This window comes from Talpa europaea (genome assembly GCF_964194135.1).
Source record: "Talpa europaea genome assembly, chromosome: 12".
Lineage (NCBI taxonomy): Eukaryota > Metazoa > Chordata > Mammalia > Eulipotyphla > Talpidae > Talpa > Talpa europaea.
In genome coordinates, this window is record NC_140079.1 from 102402265 (window position 1) to 102424655 (window position 22391).

The 22391-nt window shown below is 66.8% G+C and overlaps 1 protein-coding gene across 1 annotated transcript; it reads left to right on the top strand.

Annotated features, from left to right (window-relative positions):
* Positions 1-1741: 1741 nt before the first annotated feature.
* ABCA3 (ATP binding cassette subfamily A member 3) lies at positions 1742-21095 on the top strand (the record flags this gene model as incomplete). Its single annotated transcript, XM_084249212.1, has 30 exons — positions 1742-1795; positions 1931-2198; positions 2687-2814; positions 3306-3471; positions 4602-4861; positions 4946-5062; positions 5263-5383; positions 6399-6572; positions 8464-8645; positions 9624-9767; positions 10026-10155; positions 10304-10458; positions 10605-10760; positions 10830-11040; positions 11557-11707; positions 11995-12093; positions 13300-13486; positions 13954-14257; positions 14570-14843; positions 15792-15996; positions 16332-16551; positions 16808-16966; positions 17585-17757; positions 18161-18289; positions 18363-18557; positions 18950-19137; positions 19380-19550; positions 19714-19905; positions 20000-20069; positions 20457-21095. 30 exons carry the CDS (start codon positions 1742-1744, stop codon positions 20586-20588), a joined length of 5115 nt encoding a protein of 1704 aa, XP_084105338.1. The 3' UTR covers positions 20589-21095.
* Between the last annotated feature and the right edge of the window lie 1296 nt (positions 21096-22391).

The window sequence follows — 22391 nt, forward strand, 5'->3', positions numbered from 1 at the left end:
CCCTGCCCCCGGGCCTGGGCCTGGGCCTGGGCAGGACAGTCTCGAGCGCGGAGCTGTTTCTATTCTTGGTCAGACTTTTCCAGAAAAGGAAGTCACCCACTTCTCCACCCAGAAGACTTCTTTGAACTGTAGTTTCTTTATTTTTTTAAAGATTTATTTATTTATGCGTACAAGAGCTGGGGTACAGGCCAGAGATGGGGGTGGTGGTGAGAGGACTCCCCAGAGACAGAGTGGGGAGCAGAACAGGCAGACTGACCGAAGTTCACTGCTAGGGGAGCAGCGGGGAGACAGGAGGGGTCTGCCGCGCCCTGTGGGTAGCTCCCTGGCCGGGGATGGAACTCGTGCTGCAGAGGCTGCGGACAGCTACATAGGTTGCGTCTTAACCCCTGTGCCACCAGGGAGGCCCACCCCGGTGACTTTAAGACAACTTTTTTTGCTTCATTAATTTTAGAAGAACGTGGATCATTTATTAAGTTGCTGCTTAACAGCACTTCACGTGACGTGGGCTTTAATTTCCCCGTGTTTTACCGGCGACGGGCTCAAAGTGATGTTTTAAGGTACTTTGTAAAGAACCCTCGCGGTTGTCCTGCCCACGGTTGCTGTTGGCGCCCGCTAGTGCACAATTCTGAGCCACTTATTAGATGTGGACAGCCATGTCTATTTTTTTTCCTGAGAGTTTAATTTAAAAAATACAGCACTTTAACGGAGATGACCTGCAGCCGTAGCTAAAAGTGAGGGTGAACCTTTTAAAAGCTGCCTCGGCCTGGCTCCTGGCCACGGGTGCCAGCAGCGTCTCTGGGCAGCGACGTGCCGCAGATGAGCCATTTATTGGCCGCTTGTGTCTCCGGAGTGTTCCGACCCCTGAACAGGCTGGGTCAGTCCAGCCTGGACCTGCGCCGGTCCAGTGGCCTCAGGACCTGGGCGTCATGGAGGCTTCTCCCCCTTGAAGGACACCAGTCTGTGAAGGGCTCTCGCTGTCCCTGCACCGGCGTGAACGATGACCAGGGGGCCCTTGGCACCTGCCTGCCTGCCTGGCCCACACTGCCTGTGCTAGTGGGAGCTGCCGCCCACGCCCCTCCATGCCCGCAGCCTCCGGGGCAGGCTCCCTCTGTGTCCTAAGCATCGTGGGGACCGCCTGAGCCCATTCCTTCTCCAGCAGGTGAGTCTCTGCTCTCCAGGGAGATGGCTCTCACCCACCCCAGGGGCCCCTTGTCAGCCCCGGCTTTTACTTCTGCTGCACCTTGGTCCGATGGCCTGGCCGACTCAGCACACAGCACACACAGCTGCTTTCTCTGGAGGAAGGTGGCCGCTCTCCATGGCAGCTCCGGGGACCCGCAGCTCAAACGGGGAGATGTGCTCCTTCGGGTGGGTGGCCTCACCCTCGCCCGCCCCAGGCCCCGACCAGCCAGGCTGCAGCCCCTCCCTCGCCCTCGGCCCCGCAGAGCTCTCTATGTCGCTGTGGGGAGGTCAGGGGCACCCAGGAGCGCTGGTGACGGAAGCCGCGGCTCAGCCGGGGCGCCAGCCCGGCCCAAGCGCTCACGAGAAGCAGCGTGCGTCCTGTCTGGAACTGGTGTTTTTCTCAGGGCCGCGGAGCTAGGGTGGAACAGAGGCGGCGAGGAGGAACTCGGAGAGAAGGCCTGGTTCTCCGCTCCGCCCTGCCGCCCGGACCACAGCCCCCGGCCGCACACCCCCACTCTTTCCGTCTTCGTCCGTGGCCAGGGCTGGTGTCCCTGCAGGCAGGATGGCGGCTCTCCGGCAGCTGGGGCTCCTCCTCTGGAAGAACTACACTCTGCAGGTGAGGCTGCCGGCCCCCACCCAGGGAAGGTCTCTGCACCCCGGGGCCCCCGTGCTCCAGTGGTGCCCCCCGGGATGGTCCCTGTGCACCCCCCAGGCCCCGGTTCCAGCGGCGCAGTTTCGATTTTTCTCCCAGAAGCGGAAGGTCCTGGTGACCGTCCTGGAGCTGCTCCTACCCCTGCTGTTTTCTGGGATCCTGATCTGGCTCCGCCTGAAGATCCAGTCAGAGAACGTGCCCAGCCCCACCATCTACCCTAACCAGTCCATCCAGGAGCTGCCCCTGTTCTTCAGCTTCCCCCCGCCGGGGGGCGCGTGGGAGCTGGCCTACGTCCCGTCCCACAGCGAGGCCGTGAAGGCCGTGGCCGAAAGGGTGAGGCAGGTGCTGGACACCGTCGACCTGAGAGGTGAGGCGCTGCCCAGCCTGGTGTGGAGCCCTGGGGTGTAGACCCCAGCCCCATACATCCACTCAGAGTAGGGCAGGGCCCAGGGCCACCCGAGAGCCACCGTGGCTCCCCGTGGGAGTGGATGTCCACCCTGGAGCCTATGCACCGGGGCCAGGCCACGACGGCGCTATGGGGGAAGGCCCTGCAGGATGCCACGGGGAGCCCTCACCCCCTTGATTTTGGATGTCCCTTCGTGGCTCATTTGAGCCGGGGTGGTGGACACTCGGGATACATGTCCCTTGTGTTGGCGTGAGAGGCCCAGGGTGGGAGGCGTTTCCTGGCAACACATCCATGTCCCCTGTGTTTGTAAGACGCCGTGTTGGGTAAGAGACCGGGCTGCCCACTGGGGTAGGCACTCAGGGCCAGGCTGCCCTGGCTCTGGTGGCTAGGCTGTGCCCCTGATGCCCCCAGGAAGGCCCATTCCCAGTGACCTGCCCCTTTCTCCACAGCACGCGGCTTCCCCTCAGAGGAGGACCTGGAGGACTACGTGCGGCGCGGCAACGGCTCCGCCACTGTGCTGGCTGCCGTGGTGTTCGAGCACACCTTCAACCACAGCTCGGCCCCTCTGCCGCTGGCGGTGCGCACCCCTACCCCTAGCCCCCGGCCAGCAGCTGGGCCTTCCTCTCCACCATCCACCCCACAAGGGGCCTGCCCTGTCCCCGTGTGGCTCCTACCTGGAGACGCTGGCTGGGCTGGCCTCCCAGGCACAGCATGGCCATCCCCGGCCTGGCTGGCAGGACAGACAGGAAAGGAGCTGTTGCTTGGGACGCCCGCGTACCGTGGTGTTAGAACTCCAGGCCCGTGTTTAACAAAACCCAAGGCTTTGCTTGCCTGGTCCCTCCAGCCTCAGTCCAGCCGCTCCCGCCCACCTGAGGGCCGGCAGGCGTGGAGAGCAGGGTGGCCCTGTGGACGCCTCGCCCGCTGGGCAGAGCTGCTTGTCTGGCACCCCAGCACCCCAAGAAGTCGTGGGGGCAGAGTGGGTGGGGGTCCATGCGGCACGCCCCGAAGCCCCCAGGGAACAGGTGGGTGCCCTGCCCGGGCCCGGCAACGCGGCTTTCCCTCCCGCAGGTGAGATACCACCTGCGCTTCAGCTACACGCGGAGGAACTACATGTGGACCCGGGCGGGCTCCGTGTTCCTGAAGGACACCGAGGGCTGGCACACCACCTCCCTGTTCCCGCGCTTCCCGAGCCCGGGGCCGCGCGAGCCCGCTGCCCCCGACGGTGGGGAGCCAGGTGAGGAGCCCTGGGCCAGGCCCCAGGCGCCTGGTGAGAGCGGGCGCCCACCCTGCTTGCCTCTGCGGGACGCTTCCTGGAGAAGCGTGACCTGCTTTAGGAAGGCAGGGAACGCCGGGGCAGCCGTCCAGACAGCCGCGCCCCCCGGGCCTCAGACACAGGCTGCCGACAGAAACTCGACTTCAGTTTCTGAGAAGCTCCGGTTTGCGCCGACACTGATTTTCAAAGCAGAGGGAGGCCGGGGCCCCGCATGCGGCTGCCGACGGCAGGTGGACGTTGTGCCGCGTGGGACTCAGGCAGAGCCAGGGCCACAGGAGAGGAAGGAGGGGGCCCGACCCGCCAGGCGCAGCCCAGTCAGGCCGCAGCCCCCTGTCCCGCTGAGTGGTCAGCCTGGGGGCAGCGCGAGCCAGAGGGGGCACGCCCACCCCAGGATGCTACTGCGGCCGCGCTCAGGCCCGACCCTCTCGCGGAGGGACCGCTAACAGGTGGCCCTTGGTCTTCGTCCTTGGGACACTGAGCTCCTGCCTGGGCCATGAGCCAGTGGGCGGGCTGTTCCGTGGGGAGGCGGGACATGCCTGAGAGGCCCTGACTTAGAAGTCGGGAACCGGGGCCTCAGCGTCGCCCCGACCCCCTCTGCCCAAAGGGGAAATGGCCAGCTGCTCGGCAGCTCGTTGTGAAGTGGGAGCTGGCCCCCAGCACAGCTGCGCCACCTCCCGGGGCCCCACACCCTGCACCCCTTCTCCTCCCGGTGTCTGCCCTTCCCAGGCCAGCCCGACAACCATGTTGCGGCCCTTTTGCTTCATGAGTGTGATTTCAAAGCGCAACGGGGCCAGAAAGGCCGGCACGGAGAAGCGCACATGGGGGCTCCAGCCTGGGCCCAGGGGCGCCCTCAGCCCCATCCTGACAGGCCCATGGGCCTGTCGGGCCGGGGTCAGGCTGCTCACCAGCAGCCTGGACGCGGCGAGATTCTCGTGGCCTGTCCTGGGGGGAACGAGGTAACCACAGGCCCTCGAACATGGACAAGGAGGCCGAGGGTCAGGGAAGGGCACCGTGTCAGGCACAGGTGGGAGGGACGCTCTGGGTGGCGGTGGCCAAGCCTGAGGCGGCCCCACGTCTCCTGCCCCTCCCAGGCTACATCCGGGAGGGCTTCCTGGCAGTGCAGCACGCCGTGGACCGGGCCATCATGCAGCGGCACGCGGACGCTGCCGCCCAGCGGCTGTTTGCCAGGCTCACCGTGGTCGCCAAGCGGTTCCCCTACCCGCCCTACATCTCGGACCCCTTCCTTGTGGCCATCCAGTACCAGCTGCCCCTGCTGCTCATGCTGAGCTTCACCTACACCTCGCTCACCATCATCCGCGCCGTGGTGCAGGAGAAGGAGAGGAGGCTGAAGGTGCGGGCGGGGGCGGGCGGGGGCTGGGGGGCGGGCGGGGGCTGGTGGTGGCGGGCGGGCGTGGCAGGCCTGCTGTCCCCCCAGGAGTACATGCGCATGATGGGGCTCGGCTGCTGGCTGCACTGGGGCGCCTGGTTCCTCCTCTTCTTCCTCTTCCTCCTGGTCGCTGTCGCCTCCATGACCCTGCTCTTCTGCGTGGAGGTGAGCGCAGCCCCTGGGCTCCGTGGGGCGAAGGGCGGCCCCCAGAGAGCATGGGCTCCCAGACCGGGGTGGGGGTCTCTGCCTTCCCTTCAGGGGCAGGGCCTCACTGGCCGGCTCCGTCTGTGGCCGGCATGCTAAGACGCCCTGGTTTGCCTCCACCACCCCTGCCTGTCCCTGCGGCCCACCCCCGCGCCGCACAGGTGAAGAAGGACCAGGCGGTGCTGACGCACAGTGACCCCTCGCTGGTGCTGGTCTTCCTGGCCTGCTTCGCTGTGGCCTCCATCTCCTTCAGCTTCATGGTCAGCACCTTCTTCAGCAGAGGTGAGGCGTCCACCACGTTCACTCCTGCCCAGAAGGCTGGCCCTCGAGGGGCAGGGGCACCTGAGTAGCACTGGCTGGGGTGCTCTGTGGCTCCTCCCATGGAGCTGGACCCCTGGGGTGCAGCTAGGACTCCTAGGGTGTAGCCGGGACCCCCCAGTTCTCAGCCGACCCTGAGGCTTTGTGACTAGCGACGCCCGTGTCTGGCTCTCGCCCCGGACGGCCTTTTAGCTGCATGGCAGGTTCCTGGGGATGGACACTCAGTGGACCTGTTTGCCTGCTGTTGCCGCCAGCAGGGCACGGCATGGTGATCAGCTGCCACGGGTCCGGGGCTGGCTTTTCTTGGAATGAGAGTTTGAGCCGAGGCTCATCCTTTTCTCTCGGCCTCATCAGCACTTGCTTTCCGCTCGCGCCGTGGCCTCTCTTGCGAGACTGTTGTGGGAGGCACCAGGCTGGCCAGCACGTCTCTTCTTTCTCTTTAAAAAAAAGAAAAGAAATTGTGGCGAAACACACATGACATAAAATTGACCACCACCGCCATTTCCGAGCATGGGAGCACCGAGCCCCCCGCGCCACTGGGCAGTCCCCAGCGCTGTCCCTGTCAAACACCAGCTCGGGGAGCCCAGGCCCCAATTTGTCCCCGCCTGGCTCTGTGGGGGAGGAGCCGGTCACTTGCCCAGCTCAGGGAGTGCCTGAGGCAGTTGGGGCTGTGTCCAGCTGGGAGCAGCTGGGTGGGGCCAGGGGCTTGTGCCCCCTGCAGGCCAGGGCTGAGGTCAGCGTGGGGACCCCATGCACCTGACCGGGAAGGGGAGGCCCTGCAGTGGGGCCCCTAGCTGTGTCCATGGTGGGCGGGCGGGTGGCTGGTCCCCATGCACCTGACCGGGAAGGGGAGGCCCTGCAGTGGGGCCCCTAGCTGTGTCCATGGTGGGCGGGCGGGTGGCTGGTCCCCCTCAGGGGCTTGGGCCTCCAGGCACCCCGTCCCCAGGCGCAGATCTAGCTGGCTCCTCTCCCTCCCCAGCCAACATGGCGGCAGCCGTCGGGGGCTTCCTCTACTTCTTCACCTACATCCCGTACTTCTTTGTGGCCCCTCACTACAACTGGATGACGCTGAGCCAGAAGCTGCTCTCCTGCCTCCTGTCCAACGTCGCCATGGCCATGGGGGCCCAGCTCATAGGGAAGTTCGAAGCCAAAGGTGGGTCTCTTCCTGGCTGAGATCGGCTCCTGCCCGCCTGCTGCTCTGAGGCGCCACCCCTGGGGGGCGCTCCTGTGGGCAGCGGCCCCACCCCGTCCCTGAGGCTGCCTGAGCACCTGCTGCAGAGACACCCCTGGGCCGGGGGCCTGCTCCTGCCTCTGGGGGCCTTGGGGCCCTCCAAAGTCAAGCGCTGGTTCCAGGGCAGTGGCCCCGGCCTCCTGTCTCCCCACACCGTTGCGGGCCGGCCGAGTGAGGGCAGAATGTTCTCCCTGAATTTTATGAAACGTGTTGAGTTTTCACAATTTTGGGGGGGACCCCATAAAACACTCCTTCCGGCTCACTGGCCTGTGGCTCCCGTTTGCTGTCATGACGTCAGGCATGAGCAGGCACCTTGGTTGACCCCCTCCCCGAGATGGCGACCCCCGGTGGCAGACAGGAAGACCCCCCTCAAAGCCCACCTCCCACTAGTGGCCTTGGTGCGGTGGGTAGACGGCTCTGACTGGCCTCCCTCTTGCGGCCAGGCGTCAGTGGGCAGGAGCTGCGTGCGGGCCAGAGGGCTGACCCAGGTAGGGCCGGGACTCTCTCCAGGCCCAGCCCGTTCTGGCTCTGGTGAGGGGGCTGGACACCTCCTTCTGCCTGACCCAGCCAGCGTGCGAGCATCTCCCCGGCCTCACAGGCCCCTCAGTCTGGGGGTGGGAGGTGTGTCATGGGGATGTCCCCACAGCTGTGCGTTTAGTGAGTGTCTCTGAGTATGGGGTGTCAGTGTCACGCGTGGGCTTTTCCACGCGCTGCCCCTTCCAGGCTCACGTACTCATTACAGAGCCATTTATGAAGAGGAGCCTAACCATAGGGTGCCTCTCGGTTTCCAAACCTGTCCCGGGTTTCCTTTCTTTCTTTTTTTTTTTAGTGGGCGCGGCAGGAGAGGTCTGTCCTGCCAAGTGGGACCCTCGCTAGCGGCCGGGCATCAAACTGGTGCTGCAGAGGCTGCGGGCAGCTTCGCAGCCCAGCGCTCAACTGCTGCGCCACCAGGGGAGGCCCCCGGGTTTTCTTAAAGCAGACACACGTCTAGCTGTTTTGCGTGAACGTTGATCTGGGCCTGTGAGCGGCCACTTCCGTCAGGAGCCTCTGGGGCCACAGAGAGTGTCCAGGCCTGTGGTGCAGTGCACTGGCGCTGTGACCCTGGCGAGCCAGACGGAAGAGAGCCCTTGAGCCCGGGCAGGGGGCCGTCTGGTCCCTGCGGTTCAGGTCTGTCTTGCCCGAGTCGGGGCTATGTCCTGACAAGTCTACCATAAGCTGCTAGTGCCGGGAGCTGAAATGCGCTCAGCACAGCTGACCGGGCGCATCCCCCTCGGCACACAGACACCGGTGGCCTTGTCCTCGCCCTGGCTGGCGGGGCCGGCGGGACACAGCCGGGTGCCAGTCCTCACATGGCCGGGTAACGCAGGCCCCTGGCTACGGGGACATCAGGGTTCCTGTCGCGGTGCCTGCCGGTGCCTGCCACTCCCGCTGCTCCCGGAGTTGAGCAAGCACAGGCCCCGCCGCTGTTTCAGGCCAGACCCATCTGCACCTCTTATTCTAGAGTCCACAGTCTGCACACACGTGGTGCGGGCCTCGCCCAGACATGCATACACACGTGTGCAGCAGCCTTGCATGTGCGGGGTGTATGTGCAGGTGTGTGTATGGGGCCCTGTGTGCAGGTGCGTCCAGGTGTGTATGTGGGGGTACAGGTGTGTGCGGGGCCGTGGGGGGCGGGGGGCCTGCACAACCCAGGTGCCAGTCCGTCTAGCTGGGCGTCGGGCTCCTGCAGGCTAAGGCTGCTGGGTCTCCCCGAGGGGCGTGTGTCGACGGCGCAGAGAGCTTTGTGCTGACCTCACCCGTCCCCTGTGTCTAGGCACTGGCGTCCAGTGGCGAGACCTCCTGAGCCCGGTCAACGTGGACGACGACTTCACCTTCGGACAGGTGCTGGGCATGCTGCTGCTGGATGCCGCACTGTACGGCCTGGTGACCTGGTATGTGGAGGCCGTCCTCCCTGGGCAGCTCGGCGTGCCCCAGCCCTGGTACTTCTTCGTCACGGTGAGTCTCATGCCTGTGCCCACCCCGGGCCCTGAGGAGGCGGCAGTGTCCCTGGCACCTTCAGGCAGCCCCCAGCTTCCTGATGCCCCAATGCCGGGACAGAGCCCCTACCGGGTGTGGCTGCTGTGTGGTGTGGCCTGAACCCCTGTGTCCCCGGGAGCTCCTCAGTGGCCACCTGCAGGCCAGAGCCCCCCCACGCCTCTCTCCAAAACTGCTCCCTGGGCTTTCTCCCCATAAAGTAGGACTTGCTAGGACACACTAGTGCCACCAGCCACTCCAGGTGCTGGTCCCCAGGGGTGCGCACTCCTGTCTGTGAGGAGGGTGCGCTGCACGTATGGCTGGGCCCTCTTGGTCTCCCCGCAGCCTGGCCTGGGCACTTGAGGCCTTGCGGGGGCCCGTGTGCCACATGCCCTCAGCTCTGTCTGGGTCTGTCTGTGCTTAGACACGGGCATTTTTCTGGGTCAGCTTTACTTCCCGGTGGCCGCCCGGTGCTGCACGGTGCCCCATGGTGCCCTGTGCACATCACTCACCTGCTGGTGCCCAGCCGGGCCCTTCAGCACAGATTTGGCTGTGTCCACTGCTGAGATGCCACGGCTGTCGGGGTCACATTACTGCAGCGGCGCGGGCAGCACGACAGCCCCCCGGGAGGCCGACATGGCCAAAGTGCTGATCTCACGGCCCCTTGACACACAAGTGTGTCCCCTAAAACCAATGCCAGAACGGCCTCTGGCCCTGAAACATGTGGAGATGTCACCGTGGGGGAGAGGAGCCCCCACCCACAGCCTCGCCTCTGGGTTCTGCCCGTGCAGCTGCCCCTTTGAGGGCAGCGAGCCCCAGCCCGAGACGGCCTGCCACTGCAGGGGCCGGGTGAGGGGCAGGGGCTGCAGCGGACTATCCCAGCCGCGTCCTCTCTGGTGGCGGCTGCTGGGGCAACCAGGGCGCTGGCCATATGTGTCTCACGTGCCTGCCCCCTCCCAGCCCTCCTACTGGTGCGGGACCCCGAGCACCCTCCTGGGAAAAGAGGAGGATGACGAGGACCCTGAGAAGGCGCTTGGGACCGAGTACTTTGAAGCCGAGCCCGAGGACCTGGTGGCTGGGATCAAGATCAAGCACATGTCTAAGGTGCTGCCCGTGGGCAGAGCTGGCACATGCAGGGTCAGACCAGCCCCCTGCCCCACCCACCATGCGGCCCCTGGCCTCAGACTGCTTGCTGACCATGTTTCCAGGCTCCACCGTCCTGGCCTGCACCTCTCTGCGTCCTGGTGCGGGGCCAGAGGGGGCTGGGGGCTGCGGGGCCTCTGTGTCCTGAGTCCGTGGCCCAGCGAGGGCGGGGCCAGGGAGGTGGGGCTGGCAAGTCGGGCAGCTGTGCCCTCGCTGCAGGTGTTCGGGGCCGGGGGCAAGCGCACCGCAGCCGTCAGGGACCTGAGCCTGAGCCTGTACGAGGGGCAGATCACAGTGCTGCTGGGCCACAACGGCGCAGGCAAGACCACCACCCTCTCCATGCTCACCGGTGAGGCCTGCGACATCCCCAGACGGCCGGCCGCTGACCCCGCCTGCCCCCCCCCCTTAGCCGGCCACAGGCCAGCTCCCCCAGGGCCTGATGCCCGCCGGCCACAGGGTGTGCCCACCAAGCCTAAGCCCAGCCTCTGTGGCCCCAGGCCTCTTCCCCCCCACCAGTGGACGGGCGTACATCGGCGGCCACGAGATCTCCCGAGATATGGTGCAGATCCGCAAGAGCTTGGGCCTGTGCCCACAGCACGACATCCTGTTTGACAACCTGACCGTGGCCGAGCACTTGTCCTTCTACGCCCAGGTGAGCCCGCGGTGGTGGGTGGCCCACGGGTGGGGCGAGCATGGTCTCCGGTCAGGGTTCCAAGGCGGCCAGCCCGGCCCCGAGACCAGCACACGAGGGGCAGCGGCCCAAGGGCGCCCTGCCTGACCCCACCCCTGCCACTTCAGCTGAAAGGCCTGTCTGCCCAGAAGTGCCCCGAGGAGGTCAAGCAGATGCTGGGTGTCCTGGGCCTGGAGGACAAGCGGGACGTGCGGAGCCGGCTCCTGAGTGGGGGCATGAAGCGCAGGCTGTCCATCGGCATCGCCCTCGTGGCGGGCTCCAAGGTGTGCCCCGGCCGCGAGCGTGGGAGGCCTGGGGGGGGGCTGCATGCTCCCGCTGCCCTCTGCCTGCAGGTGCTGATGCTGGACGAGCCCACAGCCGGCATGGACACCGTCTCCAGGAGGGCCATCTGGGACCTGCTGCAGCAGCAGAAGAGGGGCCGCACCGTGCTGCTAACCACCCATTTCATGGACGAGGCGGACCTGCTGGGGGACCGCATCGCCATCATGGCCCAGGGGACGCTGCAGTGCTGCGGATCACCGCTGTTCCTCAAGCAGAAATACGGTGAGCACATGGCCCGCTGAGGCCGGCCGCCAGCCCGGACGGGCCTCCCCAGAGCCCGCATGCCCCTGTGGGTGGAAACCCCAGTCCAGGCAAGGGGCTCAGGGAGCGAGGGGGGAGCAGAACCAGTTGTGGGCCAGCCAGCCAGTGCCCTCCAGGGCCAGGGCAGCTGGGGGCGGGGCCGGGCGGGTGGGGCGGGGCCGGGCGGGCGGGGCGGGGCCTAGTGGGCGGGGCCAGGCCAGGTGGGTGGAGACGGCCCAGTGGGGGCGGGGCCAGGCGGGTGGGGCGGAGTCTGGCTGATGGGGAGGAGTCAGGGCATGTGGGGGCGGAGCCAGGCGGGTGGGCGGAGTCAGCGCGGTTCGGCGGGGGCGGGCAGGTGTGGCATCTCTTCTCAGGGTCAGCTGTGGGTCTGAGACCGGGGCCGGGCTCCCCTCCCCCTGCATCCGCGATGCTGCTGGGTCAGGGGGCCCAGGACCATGGTAGAGGGACGCAGCCCAACGTGGGACCCGTCGTGTGCAGGCGCAGGCTACCACATGACCCTGGTGAAGGAGCCTCACTGCAACCCGGAGGCCGTCTCCCAGCTGGTCAGTCACCACGTGCCCAACGCCACCCTGGAGAGCAGTGCAGGGGCAGAGCTGTCCTACATCCTGCCCAAGGAGAGCACTCACAGGTACAGCCCGCGCGGGCATGCGGCCCTTCCGTGCAGGTGTTTCACGCTGGCAGGGTCACGCTGCCCCTGTGGCCCTCAGGATGGGCTTCCCTGCCTGCGGGCCCTCGTGGCTTCTCTGACCGCTGTGCGGTGGTGGGCGCAGCCAGGCTGTCAGGGACGCCTCACAGCAGACCCAGTGTGCGGATCTGGGTGGTGTCGCCGGGGGCTGGTCTTCCGCCACGTCCCATCCCGCGAGGCCATCGTGCAGGAAGGGTCACCCAGGCTCACCGCTTTGGTCTTCTTTTCAGGTTTGAAAGTCTTTTTGCGAAGCTGGAGAAGCAGCAGAAGGAGCTGGGCATCGCCAGCTTCGGGGCCTCGGTCACCACCATGGAGGAGGTCTTCCTGCGGTCAGTGGGCACGGCCCTGGGGCCCGGGCCCGAGCTGGCTGGACAGAGGCTAGGCAAGGCTAGGCAGCCCCTGGCTTAGCGCCGCGCCCTGTCCATGGCAGACGCCAGCAGAACACACACCCAGTGGGACCCTTCTCTCTTTCAGTTGAGCTAACGGGCACGTTCCAGGCCTCAGCAGACATTTCTTGAGAGCTTATTTGGCTGACGCAGTGCTGAGAACTAGAATCCAAAGATCAGTGCGAGGGAGACGTTTCTCCCAGGACCTCAGGCCCCAGAGGGGGCGCAGAATAAGTGAGGGACGTTTCTGGACCGCAGTGAGCCCCACCTGACCGCAGGGCCCAGTCAAGAGGGTGGCAGCTGGGGGCAGGGGCCTAGCCCTTAGCCCGCGTGTCCGGAAACCCACCCCATGGTCCAGTGGAGAGGGGGCTGCGAGGGGCTTCCGGGAGCCCCACTGAACTTAGGATGTGGGGCACATCTGCAGGTCCCATTTGTAGGGCACTGGGCCTCTCTGCCCTGGCTGCTGTGACGCCCAGTATCTGAGTGCGACCTACACAGATCCCTGTCTCTGTGCAAACCTGTCTGTTCTCCTTCCTTCCTTCCTCAGGGGGGCACTGTCCTTGCAGGCGCTAGAACAGACATGCTCACACCCAGCCCCCCGTCCTCCATCCATCCATCCAGTGGCTGGTTAGCCCTCCATACACAGCTGAGCAAGGTCCAGGGGAGGCGGGCCCCAGGCAGGCTGCCCCGGGGCAGGCTTGGACCCCGAGACCCCTGGGAGTTGGGCTCACAGGCCTCAGTGCTGCTGTAGCCGCCAGCCTCCCGCCTGCCCGCCCTCCCCGCCCCAGCCCTGTCAGGCCCAGCCCTGCCACCACACACGCCTGCTCTCCACGCCCAAATGCACCTCTCATACTGCACCTCCACCCACCCACCCCCGCCCCGCCTGGGATGATCCCACCCAGCCGGGCCTCAGGCCCACACCCCCTTCGCTCCTCTGGGAAGCGCTGACCTCAGTCCATCTCCCAGGCTCAGCCAGGGCACTGCGTGGCATTCAGGTCTGCCCAGCCAGCCTGGCTGCGTGTAGCTGGAGTTGCAGATGCAGTGATGGTGGTGGACTAGGCGACAGCCTCAGTGCCCCACACATGCCCCCAGGCAGCGGCAGCCCTCCTGGGAGGTGCTGTCTGACCAGGCCTCGCGGTCTCGGTGCAGGGTCGGCAAGCTGGTGGACACCAGCATGGACCTCCAAGCCATCCAGCTGCCCGCCCTGCAGTACCAGCATGAGCGGCGGGCGAGTGACTGGGCCCTGGATGGCCACCTGTGCGGCATGATGGACCCGACCAATGGTGTTGGCGCTCTGATGGAGGACGAGTGTGGTGCGGTGCAGCTCAACACCGGGGTGAGTGCCCAGCGGGGGCACCCTGCACTCAGGGCAGCCATGGCTTTGGGGCCTGTGGTTGGCAGGGAGACAGGGAGCCAGCAGCCTCGATGACACACCTGTCATTTCTGAGTGTTGTCACTGCTCAGGGCTGAGCAGCAGTGACCATTAGCTCCACTGACCAGGGGCTTTGCCAGCTCCAGGCCTGACCCCAGGGACCCTCCCCGCCTCCAGAGGGCAGGGAAGGGACGACGGAGAATACAGGCAGTGGGAGGTCTGTGCCTGGTGCCCATGTGAGCGTGGCCTCGAGTGTCCCTCTGCATCGGCGTGTACAGCAGGGGCCTCTGCTCCCCTGGGGGGTCAAAGCCTGCCCCCCACCTGCTGCCAGGAGCACTCAGGCCTGCGTCCCCACCCGCTGCGCCGGCCCACCCTGCCTGGCAGGCGGGCCTCACGCAGCCCTGAGGACACCTGCCCACCCCTGTGCGCAGCTCGCCCTGCACTGCCAGCAGTTCTGGGCCATGCTCCTGAAGAAGGCGGCGTACAGCTGGCGGGAGTGGAAACTGGTGGCGGCCCAGGTGGTGGTCCCGCTGACCTGCATCACCCTGGCCCTGCTGGCCATCAACTACTCCTCTGAGATCTTCGACGACCCCCCGCTGAGGCTGAGCCTGAGCGAGTACGGCAGGACCGTGGTGCCCTTCTCCACGGCAGGGGCCTCGGGGCTGGGCCACCAGCTGGCCGAGCACTTCAAAGACCTGCTGCAGGCTGCGGGCCAGGAGCCCAGTGAGGTGCTGGGTAAGGGACTCGCACCCCCGGAGCCCCCGAACCCCTCTCCTTGCCTGCAGCACCCTGGCTGTGTGGCGCCCAGTGCCCCCAGCCTGTCCCGGCAGGTTCCAGGGAGGGGCTACCTGGTCCTCAGCCTCTTGCAGCCACAGGAGGTGCCCCTCTTCCAAGGCTGCGGCCCCAGGAGCTGCTGCAGTGTGGGAGCACCCAGCCTAGACAGGGCATGAGCAGTGGGGGCGCATGTCCCCAGCCCCTGGCCCCTCGGCTCCCCTTGGGCGTGCCCTGGCCGGTTGTCCACTCCGCTGACCCTGGTCTTGCCCCCAGGTGACCTGGAGGAGTTCCTGATTTTCAGGGCCTCCATGGAGGGGGGCGGCTTCAATGAGCGATACCTGGCGGCAGCATCCTTCAGAGACGTGGGTAAGCAGACAGTCGTCACCGCTCTGTTCAACAACCAGGCCTACCACTCGCCGGCCACCGCCCTGGCCCTCGTGGACAATCTTCTCTTCAAGCTGCTGTGCGGCCCTCAGGCCTCCATCACCGTCTCCAACTACCCCCAGCCCCGGAGTCTCCTGCAGGCGGCCAAAGACCAGTTCAATGAGTATGTGCACCGGCCCCTTCCCTGCCCTCCAGGACGCCCCCCAAGCCAGGAGGTCTTGGCGGCCGCAGGGGCAGTGCTGGGGGCCGCAGCCTGCCTGGGAGCTCCGGGCGAGGCGCAAGCTGGGGTGGGACGCGGGCAGGGTGGCAGCGGGCTCGTGCTGGAGGGCTGCAGGGGGCAGGACGGGCCGGCACGGACCTGTCCGCAGTACGCAGCGAACGGCTGTCACTTGGGACCCCGGCTCTGATGTGAGGGAGGCAGGGTGGTCAGTGCCAAGCCCCAGCTTTCCTGTGACGAGGACACTCAGGATCTACCGTCTCAGCGACATGCACACGTGTGACCTGTTGTCGCCACCTCTGGCCTCCTCCCCAGGACCAGGGGGCTCATAAGTGCCCGCTTGACCCTTTGACCCCTGGCCCGCCTTGCCCATCCCCCACCCGGCCTCTGCTGGCTGTAGTTAGAGGCTCAGCTCAGCTCTACCTGCCTGTAGTTAGGCCCTACAGGCGACACTGTGCCGTTGACTTATTTCACTGAACATAACATCCTCAGGGGCCATCCACGTGGTTGCAAATGACAAGGTTTCCTTTTTATGGCTGAATAATATTCTGCTCTGTGTGTGTGTGTGTGTGTGTGTGTGTATGAGAGAGAGAGAGAGATATGATGAGCCTCTGAGCAGTGTGTGTGGGGGTGGAGTCTCCTGGGAGGGGGAGGCAGAGGAGGTGAGGCTGTCCTGAGTGGCTGTGGGGAGTGGCTGGGACAGGGGTCAGGTGACAGCAGCTGGGTGGCACTGCCCTCATGGGGTCGGGCGGCCAGAGGAGGAGCTGGTCTTGGGTGGGCCTCCGGGTGCTGAGAGCCCCGGGCTGGGGCCTCTCCCACAGCCCCCACGGCTGCTGGGCCACCGCGATGCCCCGTGGACTCCTGGGCTGCCCCTGAGGCACTGTGTCCCCACAGGGGCCGGAAGGGGTTTGACATCGCCCTCAACTTACTCTTCGCCATGGCTTTCCTGGCCAGCACGTTCTCCATCCTGGCGGTCAGTGAGAGGGCTGTCCAGGCCAAGCACCTCCAGTTCGTCAGCGGGGTCCACGTGGCCACCTACTGGCTGTCCGCTCTGCTGTGGGACCTCGTCTCCTTCCTGGTCCCCAGCCTGCTGCTGCTGGTGAGGCTGCAGGGTGTTGGGACCCCCCCTGCGCGCCCAGAGCTTGCTGGGACCCCCCCCCTCCCAAGGAGAACCAGGTGGCTGGTCTCTGGGAGGGGAGTTGGAAATGTGAGGCGCTCCCCCAGGCTGTGCTGACCAAGAGAAGCTGCTTTGGGGGTCCTAGCCAAGGCCCCAGCGGGGGCGGGCACAGCCCGTCGGCTGACCTGGGTGGTCAGCAAGTCAGGGTTCTCTAGTCCCTTCACTGGTTCTCCCACCCCCGCTGGCCCCGCCCCTGCCAGCCGCCCCCCACCCCCCACCCCAGCCGGCCCCGACCCTGCTGCTCGCTTGCGCTGCAGGTGGTGTTCAGAGCCTTCGACGTGCACGCCTTCACGCAGGACGGCCACATGGCGGACGCGCTGCTGCTGCTGCTGCTGTACGGCTGGGCCATCATCCCGCTCATGTACTTGATGAGCTTCCTGTTCGCGGGCCCGGCCGCCGCCTACACCCGGCTGACCATATTCAACATCCTGTCGGGCGTGGCCACCTTCCTCATGGTCACCATTATGCGCATCCCAGGTGGGAGCGGGGACCCCAAAGGGGAGGCATCCAGGACACGGGCCCTGGGAGCCGCAGGGTGCCCCAGCAGGGACCAGCCCCTCTCCCCGACCGCTGTCTGTCCTGACCCAGAGGCAGATCAGGGCTCCCAGCGCCCCCCTCCCCCACCGCCTGCCCTGTGCAGGGGACCCCAGAACCTGCCCTTCCTGATTTTGCCTATCACTGGGGCAGAGAGTTGTGTCCTCCAGCGTTGACAGGTCTGTGCCCCTTCCCTCAGCTGTCAAGCTAGAAGAACTTTCCAGAACGCTGGACCATGTGTTCCTGGTGCTGCCCAACCACTGCCTGGGGAGGGCAGTCAGCAGCTTCTACGAGAACTACGAGACCAGGCGGTACTGCGCCTCCTCCGTGGTGGCGGCCCACTACTGCAAGAAGCATGGTGCGCCCCGGCCCCTCCATTGCCACACCCCCACTGCCCGTGCCCCGGCACCTGCCGCCCCCCAATCCCCCGTGTCCCTGGGCCCTGACACCCCCACCTAGGGCCATGTACCCCCTCCTGCCTGCTGGCCCAGTTCTCTGTGCCCAGCCAAGGGGGCCCCGCTCCCCGCTGCCCATCTGCACCCAGGCCACTGGCCTCCTGACCAGCCCCCACGGCCCTCCACCACGTCACCCTCAGACGGTGCTGGGGGGCAGCAGCTCCGTACCCTCACTGCCCTCCTCCTCTCCCCGCTGGCTGGGCGAGGGCCTGGTCCCTGCCCTGAACCCTGGGGCTCTGCCAGCCACGGTGCCTCCCCTTTTGGGGGTCCCCACTCCCACCTGGGATGCGGTGACAGTGACCATGAGGAGGGGGGCTGCCCACGTCACAGTCACCAGCAAGGTGCAACCCTCAAACTGCAGGGAGCACCTGGGGTCCCGTGCGGCAGGAGCAAATTGGGGAGCCTCCTGAACAGCAGGCATGGGCCTGGGCCCCTGAGCCCCTGGGAGAGGGCCTGGGCGGGCACCTCCGGGCCAGCAGGAGCTAGGCCTGGTGCAGCTTCTCCCCCACGCCCCCTCGCAGACATCCGCTACCAGGAGAATTTCTACGCGTGGAGTGCCCCCGGGGTGGGCAGGTTCGTGGCCTCCATGGCTGCCTCGGGGTTCACCTACCTTGCCCTGCTCTTCCTCATCGAGACCGACGTGCTGTGGAGGCTCAAGACCTGCCTCTGTGCCTTTTGGACGCGGCGGGCACTGGTGAGGGCTCTGGCTCTGGCTCCCCATGGCCCTCAGGAGCGGCAGGCCTGGGCAAGTGCCTTCGCCGCACTGGCTGTCACTCTGGGGTGCTGAGACCCCGCGGCTGTGAGCATGTCAGGCAAACACACCCCTGCAGCGTGCAGCACCCCCCCCCCAGCGCACAGCCCCCCAGCACGCAGCCCCTCAGGGCACAGCCTGGCCACAACCCTGGCACCAGCTTCTCTGAGGAGCGGGAAGTCTGCAGCCACCCAGCAGTCCTGCTTGAGCCCCGCGGGTGACTTGTGCTCCCCACAAGGTCCGCTGCGGCCGCCGGGGTGGCGAGGCTCTGGGATCTGAGCCCTTTATCCACAGAGGGGATCTCGGGCGGGAGCTTACCCGGGCCATCTCTTTCCGGAACAATTAGACAGAAGTGTCCGCCCGGACGTCCACACTTCCAGAGGACCAGGACGTGCTGGACGAGAAGAACCGGATTCTGGCCCACAGCCTGGACGACCTGCTAGACACGCCTCTGGTCATCAAAGAGTTCTCCAAGGTAAGGCGGCCCCGGGACCTGGTCTGCCAGCCCCGACACCGCCGGCTCTGCAGCGCCCGGCCACTCCCCACAGGTGTACGAGCAGCGCAGGCCCCTCCTGGCCGTGGACCAGCTCTCGCTCGCCGTCCAGAAGGGCGAGTGCTTCGGCCTGCTGGGCTTCAACGGCGCCGGAAAGACCACCACTTTCAAAATGCTGACGGGCGAGGAGACCATCACGTCTGGGGACGCCTTTGTTGGGGGCCACAGCGTCCGCTCTGACATCGGGAAGGTGGGTGTGCCCGGACCTCGGCTCGGATCACGGCTGGCAGGCGGGCAGCAGGGCCAAGCAGTGGCTGGGGCCAGGGCTGGGGAGCAGAGAGCCCGGGAAGATGAGCCCCATGGTGGCCGGCACGGTCCCTGCCAGGGAGAAGCCGCTTCTCCGGTCCTCGTGTCCGGCCCCCCTCCCAGAGCTCTCCTCCCCATGGGCGGGAGGCTCAGCACCTGGGGGACGCATCTGGGAGCAAGTGAACGGCCTTTTGCCGGTGCCTGACCTGCCCTCGCTGCCCATGGCGGCCCAGGCCAGCCACCTCTGGCCCCCATGGTGTGTGCTAGCTCCAAGGGCCCGGGACAGGGTCACTGGAAGCCCCGAACAGCCCCCTCACATGCGGCCCCGCGCCCCAGGTGCGGCAGCGGATGGGCTACTGCCCCCAGTTCGATGCCCTGCTGGACCACATGACGGGCCGGGAGACGCTGGTCATGTACGCCCGGCTGCGGGGTGTCCCCGAGCGCCACCTCGATGCCTGCGTGGAGAACACGCTGCGGGGCCTGCTTCTGGAGCCCCACGCCGGCAAACTGGTCAGGACCTACAGGTGCGCCCGGCCGTGGTGGGCTCCTCAGCGCTGAGTCGGCGCCCCTGTCTTGCTCTGCCCTGCCCTGGCCCTGGCGCTGTCCTGGCAGCACAGATGCCTGCCAGCCAGCCACCTGCAGGCACAGGCCAGGGGCGTGGTGCCCAGTGCAGGGTGGGCTGCGACCCCGCCCGTGGGCTGCGATCTCTCTCCGGGTTCTGCCAGCTCCAGGGCCCTCCCTCCCACCCGCCCCCTTCTGCTCGCAGCGGGGGCAACAAGCGGAAGCTGAGCACTGGCGTCGCCCTGCTCGGGGAGCCCGCTGTTGTCTTCCTGGACGAGCCGTCCACCGGCATGGACCCCGTGGCCCGGCGCCTGCTCTGGGACACCGTGGCCCGGGCTCGGGAGTCTGGCAAGGCCATCGTCATCACCTCCCACAGGTATGGGGCTCGCTGTGAGGGGAGGGCTGAGTGGGGCTCGGATATGTTGTCCGCTGGTGCAGAGTCCGCGGGAGTGTCTGGGCTACCCACTGGCCACGCTGGACCTGGCGAGGAGCAGCTGGGTTTGGGCTCACCCGCGTCCCTCGCGCCACCTGCCCCCCAGCATGGAGGAGTGTGAGGCGCTGTGCACCCGGCTGGCCATCATGGTACAGGGGCAGTTCAAGTGCCTGGGCAGCCCGCAGCACCTCAAGAGCAAGTTCGGCAGCGGCTACGCCCTGCGGGCCAAGATTCGGAGCGGCGGGCGGGACGCGCTGGAGGAGTTCAAGGCCTTCGTGGGCCTGACCTTCCCAGGTGCGTGGCTGCCCAGCCCAGGGACGGGACAGGACAGGACTGGACGGACCAGGGCTCAGTCCCCGGCCCCGCGGACATGGTATCCTCTCCGCAGGCAGCGTCCTGGAAGACGAGCACCAGGGGCTGCTGCACTACCACCTGCCCGGGGAAGGCCTCAGCTGGGCCAAGGTGAGCACCACGGCCCTCGCCAGCCACCCCCCGAGACAGCGGCTCCTCCCAGGGGCGTCACCTTTGGTTCTGCGCTGACACTGCCCGGGTTCCACCAGGCTTGGGGTATGGGGGAACCAGATTATCCGAGGTGGGAAAGCTTAGTGAGGGCAGCCTGCCCGCTCGGCCGAGGCCGCTGCTCCCCAGAGTCTGCCTCTGGGTGGGAAGCTGCCAGGAGCAGGCCTGGGGCCAGTCTTGCTCCTCGCTGCCTCCCCAGCGCTGCCGTCGGGCCATGCCTGGGGCCGCTCCGAGGCTGGGGCGCACTGGGCAGGATCTGGAGGGCCTCTTCCTGCTCTCGCGGCCACCGCGCTGCTGGCCTCCGGGTTCCTAGCGGCATCTCTGCCCCAGGTGTTCGGCGTGCTGGAGAAGGCCAAGGAGAAGTACGGGGTGGCCGACTACTCTGTGAGCCAGACCTCGCTGGAGCAGGTCTTCCTGAGCTTTGCCCACTTGCAGCCGCCCGCTGAGGATGAGGGGCCGTGAGGGGGCGCTGCCCTGCGCCCGCCTGCCCTGCGCCCTGTCTGGTCGCCGTTTCCTGCAGCAGGTCAAGCACCGAGCCACAGCCACCCAGTGCCGCAGACCGCAGGTGCTCGGAACTTGGAGCTGCGGGGCCCGGGGGCAGGGCCTGGGGCACCGCCCGGCCAGGGGGCTTTCCCTAAGCACTTGTGAGGGGAGCACCGCGCCCTCCCGGCACCCACACGACACGGAGCGTCCCTGGGGGTGAGACACGAGGCAGTGGCCACCCAGGACGGATGGGCCATCGCCGGCCGCCTCGAGCAGGGGGGCGCAGCATGAGCGGCACTGGGGGCCTGGCTTCCCTGAAGCTCCTGCACCCTAAAGCCTGGACCCCATGCCAGGCAGCGCCACCCAAGCACTCGCCAGCAGCACCTCCCGTTCCCAAGACCGGCCCTTCAGGAAGCCGCTGGCCAGAGGCCAGCCAGGGCCCGCGGGGTGGGGCGGCTGTCTGCGGAGGAGGCACCGAGCCGGGGTAACCCCGTCTAGAGAATAAAGGCTGGGGGAACACGCCCTGGTCTGTTGGTCACATGCGAGTCAGGGTGTCAGCTCACCCGCCCCCCCATGACCCCACACAGGCCCCGCATTGAGCTGCAGACACAAAAGAAAGAGCCTGTTTCCCCAGCGTGGGGCCTGCAGGACTCATGGCCCGGGGCAGGGACAGGCACAGGCAGGGCCGCTCACGGGGCTCCTGCCGGGCAGACGGGGCAGGCTCCAGGGCCACTGAGGACGTGAACCCATTTTCCAGAAGATTCTTCTTTAGCTTCAACTCTTTATTTGTGCACTTTCTTTGTGCAGTTTTCTAGGGTTCTGGGATTTTGAACCTCTCCCTCATACAGTCCCTCGGGTTCAGGCAAGGCCCATTTTCATCTCTGGTGCGTTTGGGGCGGTTCCAGGCTTGCACTTCGCCTAAGGATGTTCCGAGTAGCGTCCAGAAGTTCCCCTCGAGCTCCTTAGGCTGTGGTCACACAGCGGTTACTAAACGGCGGTAGGCCCTAGGGCGCAGGGCATCTGTAGGAGGCCCCCGCGGCTGCACCCAAGCGCAGAGCTTGGGCACCCCGGGGCGGGGGGCACCACTGTTACGGCCCACCACGTGTGCCCTGGCCGTCCAGGGGTGGGGCCTCAGGACACCCCTGGGTGGCAGCCTCAGCCGAGGGCAGGACAGGGAGAGGCATGGGCTCTGGGAAGGAAGGGGCCCCTCATCCTGTTCCCCACTGCTCCTGGGGCCATGGGCCCAGGTGGTCCCCAGAGGGGCAGCCCCACTCACCACAGGGACTCGGCTCCCGCCTGCTTCCAGCTCAGCGGTCAGGCTGGGCTTCCCCTGTGCTACGTGGCTGGGGAGCTCCCAGGGGAAGGACACCCGTGTTGGGGCCTAGGCTGGCCCGCAGGCCAACGGCATGACTGGGCTGTGGGTGGACACAGCTGAGCCTCAGCCTGATGGCCGCACCCAGGACCAATGGCCAGCAGGTCGAAGGGCAGCCCCCAGGGGAGGGGGAGCCCCCGCCGCCGTCTTCACCACGGGAGGGCTGCCGGCGCTGTCACAGGTCAGCCCTGGGGCTGCAGGAACAGCTCCCACAGACACGCGCTGTGGTGCAGATCCGGGGCTCGGGGTCTGGGGGGCAGCAGTCTGGTCTCCATGTGGGCGTGCAGGGAAGGTGGCACCAGCGTGGTTCCTTAGGGCTTCGGGGGCCACACACTGTCCGGGTACAGGCCCTTCTGAGTCAAGGTCAGCTCCCTGAGGCTTCCAGAAGGAATTGGCAGACCAGGCGGCCA